The sequence below is a fragment of the Saccostrea cucullata genome, unplaced genomic scaffold (assembly GCF_032062105.1).
Source record: "Saccostrea cucullata isolate Sc308-1 unplaced genomic scaffold, CSIRO_AGI_Scuc_v1 ctg569, whole genome shotgun sequence".
Classification (NCBI taxonomy): Eukaryota; Metazoa; Mollusca; class Bivalvia; order Ostreida; family Ostreidae; genus Saccostrea; species Saccostrea cuccullata.
This window is the reverse complement of record NW_026924013.1, coordinates 44,537-53,043: the sequence shown is the minus strand read 5'-3', so window position 1 is coordinate 53,043 and position 8,507 is coordinate 44,537. Positions and strand designations below refer to the sequence as shown.

At 32.4% G+C, this 8,507-nt stretch overlaps 1 protein-coding gene across 1 annotated transcript; it reads left to right on the top strand.

Moving 5' to 3' along the window:
• The first annotated feature begins 182 nt into the window (after nucleotides 1-182).
• Nucleotides 183-5,821, top strand: LOC134265467 (NADH dehydrogenase [ubiquinone] 1 alpha subcomplex subunit 2-like). Its single transcript, XM_062747670.1, has 3 exons — nucleotides 183-296; nucleotides 5,298-5,404; nucleotides 5,676-5,821. The coding sequence occupies exons 1-3, from the start codon at nucleotides 199-201 to the stop codon at nucleotides 5,759-5,761; spliced, it is 291 nt and encodes a 96-aa protein (XP_062603654.1). The 5' UTR covers nucleotides 183-198; the 3' UTR covers nucleotides 5,762-5,821.
• The last annotated feature ends 2,686 nt before the right edge of the window (nucleotides 5,822-8,507 follow it).

The following is an 8,507-nucleotide window of genomic DNA, read 5'->3' as shown; positions in this document are numbered from 1 at the left end:
AATCTCCATGATATAAATTTTAAAAATAATTTACTCAAAACGAAAATATAAAACTTTCTTCCAAATTCTAAATTTTATCTTTACAAAAAATAAATAAATCTTGAAGCATGACACAAAAAATTAATTATAAAGCTTTGTTGTGGAAAGTGACTGGAAAAAATATTTTCGTTTTGTATGTGCGATTTTATCAAAACAACAATGGCAGCGAACGCAGCAAAGGCACTTCGTTTTGGATCACGATTAAAGGAATTAAGAATTCATTTATGTCAAAAAACACCTGCAAGTCAAGGTGTTAGGTAATGTTTTTAATACCAACAGTTCAAGATGGTCGTTGCCTGTGTTCATAACTTATTGACCTTTTTATATGCTGACTACCAAATTCCCGAATTTCCTCGCTCATAGAACAGGAGTTAGCTTAAGCAGTGAACGACGATCTGAATACATGTAGCATAGTTACATTAGAGTTTGCTGATGACTTTTATATGATATGTGTGCTTGTGCAGTAATGTTAATATGTTTGACAATGAGGAATGTTGGTGTGAGCACACTTAAATAATATTTTTATGGTGCGAAAGTAGCCGTTTGCAGTTATATTTACAAATAGTACTGGATAACATTTCATAGAAGAACTTAACAACACCTTCAATTTGTTTCATGTTGTGTTTATATCTCATATTTATTTGGTACTTAAATGCATGCTACTTGTGCAATCTGTTATAAACAAAACCAGGCTACTGACTGATAAGTTGATGTTACAAGGAATTCCAACAGCCTCTTGAAAGCTTGCATTTTGTAAATTCTATGGTCATTATGATCTTTTAGCAAATGAGCCTCGTCGGATAGAAATCGACCTTATCGTATGCAACGTCATAATGAGAAAAAAGCGAATAAAGTTGAGAAAGATTTCCCGGTATTTTTACTACACATGGTTTTCACTTTAAGAAATGTTTTAGACATCGTCAACTGCAGTTCAAAGAATTTTTCTTTAAAAAATCGGATCATTTTAAACATGTACTAATTAAATAAACTTTTAAATGTATTCCCCTTCGTAGAGCCTATTTTTTTTTATTGTTACCATGGATCAATGTAAACACAAGCCAGAGGAATGCCGAGTCCGATCTACACTTGTCTTATTTTTTTTTTTCAAACAGCAGAAGACGTAAGGCCAAATCTAACACCAGATAAATAATAAGTTGGTAGACATATAGCGAAGAAAAAAGTGGCATGATGCATTACTGAGGAAGTACAGAATATATTTTTATTGTAGTTTAGAGTATAAATTTTAGCCAGAGGAGACGTAATCTGGCACAGAAAATCGCACATGTACTGATGCAGCAATAAGTGTGTGAACTTCATTTACTATCATCGTGTGCACGTGTATTCATTCATTCTCGATTAAATTCGCAATATTATATTGTATATACTTTAACGTTTCATGTCTTTGAATGAATTTATGTGTATTTTCAAATTTATCACAGAAATTAACCAACCAACCAAAACAAAACAAACAGCTATAGGCCTATAGGCATATCGATTCAGTACAAAATGTACAAAGGCCACGATTCAACAACTTTTAAAACGCATTTTTCTAACTACAATATTAAGAGATATCAAGAAACAAGTAATACTGGTATTGTTTAAGGCAATTTCTTCATATATCAGTAATTCTCAAACGAAAACACGTATTGTCCGAAGCGACTGGATACGATAAATTGTGCAAGTTGCTTCCCTTTAACGCAAAAAGAGGCTCAACACGGGGAATCATTTTCTTAAAGATGTTTTTTCTCTCTATCTTAACTTTTGTCTCTTCCATTACCAGATTTTAAGTTAATTTTCTTAAATATTTCACTCCTTATTTTGCAAGTTTATAAAAATACCGACGATGGATCACCTATGATTTTAACTTGGCTGGCGAAAATGTAAGATGGGCCCGGTTTGTAAAACATATCTTTCTATGTCATTAATATGTTAAAGAGTTGTAAACCAAAAAAAAAAAAAAAAAACAATTACTCTAAAGTCGGGTGTCAAAAACAAAAGTTTTGTGAAAGGTGTTTTTAAATATTCAGCATAATGTTAAGTATTTCGAACCCCGTTAATACTAAACTCTTCCACAAAAATCATCTTGAGCAGGATTTCACCTCTTCGTGAATAACAGGAATATGGTTTCGTTTTGTACTAAGACTTTCAAATTATAACATCAATACGTTCTCTACATTATAAAATTCTTCTACAATTCTCTATTTTTTAAAGAGAGGGTGGATACCCACAACAGATAACTTGACTATAAATCTCATTTTTTTAAATTTGATTTTTTTTATTTACAAAATCATAAAACAAATAATTATGAAATGTCTATAATTTTATAAGTGTTGTGATGGACTGGGTTAGCAACCGGATTACAGAATTCTGTCGATCCGTACTCTGCGTGCCTTCAAACATATTATTTTTCTCTAAAGGAGATTAAATGTTTTTGTTTTTTTTTTTTGGGGGGGGGCTTCTTAAGTCATCATACATGTATAAAAAGCTATCTCGCCGGCTAAATATGATATAATTTATTTTAGAATCCATACAGTCTATACGTAATCAATTTTCTTTTTAACATTTAGTTCGTTTCCAGTTAATTGAATTGTAAAAGAAAGAAAATGTTCTGGCACATGGTTTTATATCGTAATTCAATATAGCTTGTGTTTTTCTTTTACTTTCCTTCAATGCATTTCTATTACTCCAGTTACATGTAACAAAGAAATTATAATTTTTGCATTTCTGAAATTCATATTGATATCCATTCATTTTTTTTTCTGATGATAAAAATATTTTGTAAACTTTATGAAAAATCTCTTTTTGAAAATGCATTAGAATGTTGCGTTACAAATAAACTATCATCGTCGGAAATCCACGAGTGATCTCGTCTTTACCTATCGCCCGGTGATGAATAAAGATGAGTATCCGATGATGATAAACTATAGGCTATAAAGAACAAAAAAAAAAAAAAATGAAAAATCCTCTTCCAAAAATAATGCATGCATACTTATTGAGTCAAGAATTTCAGCTTACTAATGTGTAAACAATTATGTTTCCCTTGACTTTCCGCTACATGTAACTATAAAACTTATTCTCCTAAATTAGGTGAGGTCTCTCACGTTCGAAGTTAATTAAAAATGTACGAACGATGCATGATTATAATTTTATTTAACAATGAATTTTAAATTATTCACATCAAATTGATTTTTAAAGTAAAATTTTGTACATTATGAGATATTTTGTTGAAGAACACAGAGAGAAATCTTTTTTAACTGTTAACATATTTTTGAAATTATAGTCCGTCGGATGGAACGTTAAATAGTTCCCTATATTAAGGTTATCAACTACATGTATTTTGCATGCAACAGATAAAAATTTCCCGCCGATAATTGTTGAAATCTTGCCGACTCGGCGTGAAGCAAAATTCAATCAATCAATCATTTGTACATGTATATTGACTTATTTATTTTTTCTACATTATGGATAATAGACATTTGATGAAAAGACGATTGGGGTTTTACTAGGAGGGGGGGGGGGTAATAATACAAAGACACAGTGGCTAAATTTTTGTCGAGCTATCCGTCCAATTACAACCAAGCGAGAATGATGTGGAGGAAAACAGGGTGTATATTTACGAACTAGCTATTTGAAGGTGAATGTGGCTGCAGTAGAAACGGCTTTACGGAGAAAAATCCTAATAAAATGAGCTTGCTTTTAGATACAGGGCTAGTATCACACCATGTTTGATTTCACGTAATCACTATGTATAGACAGATGGATGTGATTTTTTAAATTTAACTTTAGAGTAATTATTGTAGTGTAGCGGACATTATATATAGGGAACTTATACTGCCTCGCTAGTGAGCTAGTTTTCTGGTGATGCGGTAGCGTCTCCCTCTATTTCAGGCAAGTTAAGCAACAGCGAGCCTGTTTAACCCTTGGATGGGTGGCCGCTTCACGTTACAGTAGCATGATTTAAGTTGTGAATTTATTGGCTGCATGGTTCATGTATTTCGCTGTAAGAAACTAGGTATTCTGAGATCGAATTCGAATCGCTGTAAATTTTAACTCGATCTACATTGGTTCCCTTTTCCTTTACATGGTGATAACGTAAAATCTAACATAGTGTGTTAACTAACTTGCATGCTTTGAGGATACAGGCTTTATCAAACTTAAAAGCAGTATAGTGTAAATCTATATTTTGTTTATTCATGTTATTGGAAGTTCAGTTATTCATAGAGACAAAGCTGTCGGTACGAAAGACAGAAAAGTAGAAATTAAACATCGGGGGTGGGGTGGGGGGGGGGGAGTATTCGTTTTTTAAAGGATTTAAAATGCAGTTAACACAGTTTTTGGGATTGTACATCATGATCATCTGTTTTTGTCATTTATTAAGCAGTTCTTTTAACTTAGACATGATGACCGCTTGGATTGCTACGCGTTGACAGGTGCCTTACCGAACAACGGAGAATAAACCATGACGTCACAATTGAATCGTGAAAAAACCACGATATGCTCAGATTAATTTTGCAAACATACCAGTTTCAAAATGTAATAACTTTGTTATAAATGAAGATATTTTGATTCCGTTTTCAGTTTCTGTAATGGTTTAACATGGACCATTAAAAAACACAAAAATCTCAAATTCGATAAATTTTGCCATAAGGTCGATTTCTATCCGACGAGGCTCAAATGTTACATTTCATTTGGTCACAATTTAGCTGACAATTCTTACTAATTGTCAGGCCTTTGCTTTTACATTTAATTTGATGAATGTTCCTTCTACCTGATAAATACGTAGAATTCATGATTGGTAAGACCAGTCAGTAGGAGATGCTTACACATCCAAGGCACCTGATTCCATCTCTTAAGCTTCCAGGGTGTCTGTGTACTATGTACTATTCACATATTTGTATTGTGAGGTTGATCGCTGTTCATTACCCTTATCTTTTTCATTAGCCTCACAAGACTTGGTCTACACTGACCTCAAATGACATTATGAGAACATAACTTTTATAGTTGCACTTCCATAACAGAGTCTAATTGAAACATTTTTTTGAAAGGAAAGATGCATCCATTTACTTTATTAGAATCGAGAGACAGGATGTTACTGTGGTATTTCATCAATTTTAAGCTAAAACACCTGAAGAGAACTGAGAATTGCATTTTATTTTGAAATTAGAATTAGTTGATGTAAATTTACCATATTAAGGAAAATCAATAACTTTTTTTTATTACTGCAAATGTACTTAAGTGTGATTTATTTTTCATTTCAGAGAGTTCATAGAAAATCAGTATGTGCCCATAAAGCAGAATAATCCCAGTTTTCCAATTTTAATACGAGAATGTAGTGATATTCAGCCAAGAGTGTTTGCCAGATATGGTATGTTTTTAGTACAAAATAACTTATTGTAATCCTTATATTTACCCTTCTTGTATATCTGACATTAAAACCCAATTATAAAGAACTAGCTTCTCTAATAAACCTTTTCAAATCTTATTAAAGGCATTTCACTTTTATGTTCTTTATACAGAATAAAACAATCCCTGTTTTAAGGAAAACGATTCATTGACAAGTTGCGATTTATGGAGCAATGCAGAAAAAAGATTCATTTTATATTCAGTTAGCATTTTATTTTTCTGTGTATTTCCAGAATTTGGACAAGAGACCAGTTCATCTCTTAGCAACCTGAGCAGTGAGGAAGTAATGAAAGTCATTTCAAAAATGGCAACAGCATAAAATGTTATGAGTTTGTTTGTATATAAACTTTGTTTAATAAAATATAATCTTAGAATAAAAGTTGCTTTGTTGTGGTGTACTAGTATTTAACAATTGCAAAATAATAATTCTTTGAAAATGGTATACATTGGAATATGTTATGGAAATGGGAAATTAAAATGTAACGAAACTTAAAGGATACAGGTCTGTTTATCTCCCTTGTGTGAATACTGTCTCTGGTTTGATCAGTAGAGAATGATAGGTACTCTGAACTCAAAATACTTGTATAATGGTTAAGGTCATGGATATTAGTCCCTGTTTAATCTTCCATTACATGAATTGTTTATTTTGATACACTCAAAAAGAAATTATTCTCATTTGCAGAGACATATGAAATAGAGTACATGGAAACTATTAAAGTGAGGACCCTAGTTGCATATACCCTGCAAAATAAGTTTTATTACCATAATATTTTATACAGTTAGAGTGGTCTTTCCTTAAATTTCAGAAACGCATTTAGTTTTCAATAATTTCACAGGGCAAAGATAAATGGAAGGAACAATTTGCATATAATTTTCCCATTAACTCTTGATTTTTGTTCAACAATACTTTATTTTCTTTTTCAACATTATGTTTGGTAGCTTCTGTCAAAACTGAAATAAATAAACTCATTATGAACCATTCTTTTAATAGGAGTAATTTTTTGAATTTCAATCAAAATTAAAAAAAAATCATTGTTCATTTCTATGATGATATTGTGATGACCTTTGTTTCATCACATTCCATATATGTAAAAACAAACTCTTTGTCACCAACAAATGATGTTCATGTCTCAAAGTTGATTCAAATCAAAAAAGCATGCACTGCATACCAAAATTTTATAAAACGGTGGATCTATCGACAAACAAGTTGGAGAAACAAGGATATCAACAGTAACGTTTAAAGACATTATTTCACAAGGTCTATTGTCTATTCAATGATCTTGTCAGCAAATACATTCTATCGAATGCTGACCTAGGTTTTTCAAATTTTATGTCATTATTTACACTCTGAACTTTCTACCGATTTGTCCCGTTTGCCTGACCATGATGAGCACACGTTGGGTGTGACCGGCCGACAGGGGATGCTTACACCTCCACGGTACCTGATCCCACATCTAGTGTTTTATCCGTATTCACTCTTCTCCCCATTTGTATTGTTTCAATGGATTTTGAGCTCATGAATACTTTTCACTATCTCTATAGTTCATTCTATCCCATAGCCTCATTTGAAGTATCAACACATTTACCGATTTGCCACATCAGTGACATTACATGATTGATTGCTAAAAATATTTAGACCGAGATTGTTCTTTAATTTCATTTTGTCAGATTATATGAACCACAGAATTTTTTTTTTAAAAAGGAAGCAAATGAATACCTCTCTAAAATAAAAATCAGCTGATCAGCTGGTAGATGATCTTTAGTATCTATAGTGGTTTTGAACAATAACATTTACTTTGCAAAGGTCATCGGAGAAAATCAAGTGATAAATTCTCAATTCCGTCAAAGTAACATCTGCATCTATAGAATAATGATCAGCTGATGGGGTAATTGATCTTCGGTAACTATGGCGTTTACGACTGCTTACGGAAAATCTGCCACATTTTATCAAGTTCATTTGAATTAGACAAAATATATTGATCAGCCATAAATGGTATACTTAAAGTATTATTATTTATAATGCTTTGATTTCTATTTAAATTTAGAGTTTGGTATGTGTCAAACTCACTTCAATGTTGTTTTAAAATGCTGCATCTTGGGTATGTGTTATCTATTTTATTAGCTCACCTGAGCTTTCAGCTCAGGAAAAGTTTTCTGATCACTCTGTCCGTATAGTCCGTCCGTCTGTACGTCAATACGTCTGTGATTAACTTTTCAAATTTTCAACATCTTCTAAAGAACTACGTGACCAATTTTAACTTAACTTGGTTCAAAGCATCTTTGGGTAAAGGTAAGTTTAAATTGTAAAAATGAAGGACCAGGTCTCAGCACAAGGGGAGATAATCAAGAAAACACAAAATAGGGTGGGGTCATTAAAATATCTTCCTCTCAAGAACCACTGGGCCAGAAAAGCTGAAATTTATGTTAAAACATCTTAGGGTATTGTAGATTCTAAATTGTTAAAGTCATGGCCTCCCGGGGGGGGGGGGGGGGGGGTAGGGTAGGCCCACAATAAGGAATCCAAGTTTTACATTGAAATATATTGGAAAATATCTTTAAAAATCTTAATCTTAAGAACCATTGGACCAGAAAAGCTGAGACTCATGTGGAAGCATTCTGAGTTAGTGCTGATTCTAAATTGTAAAAGTCATGACCTCCGGGGTAGGGCGGGGCCATAATAGAAATATATAGGAACAATCATATCAAGAATCACTGGGTTAGAAGGTGGGATCATATTAGATATTACAAGGACGAAATCTGGTAAAGAACAACATGTTCAAAGTTAATTAGGTGAGCGACGTGGCCTATGGACCTCGTGTTAAAAATAGAATAGAAAAACGTCATATTTATTTGAAAGATAATGAACCCCGTACGTGATTGTTACGGAATTGTTTTACTAGTAATTGCTGTGCTTGTCGCTAATTTTATTTTTTAGAAACTAGTAAACAGGATTTAATTTATTTTCAGTATTTTGGTCTTAATGTGATGAATACTACGTCATTGTAAAGCACCACGGAGTAACAGTGGTATTTTAGTAGTGTGATATAATTTTTAAAAGCTTTTTC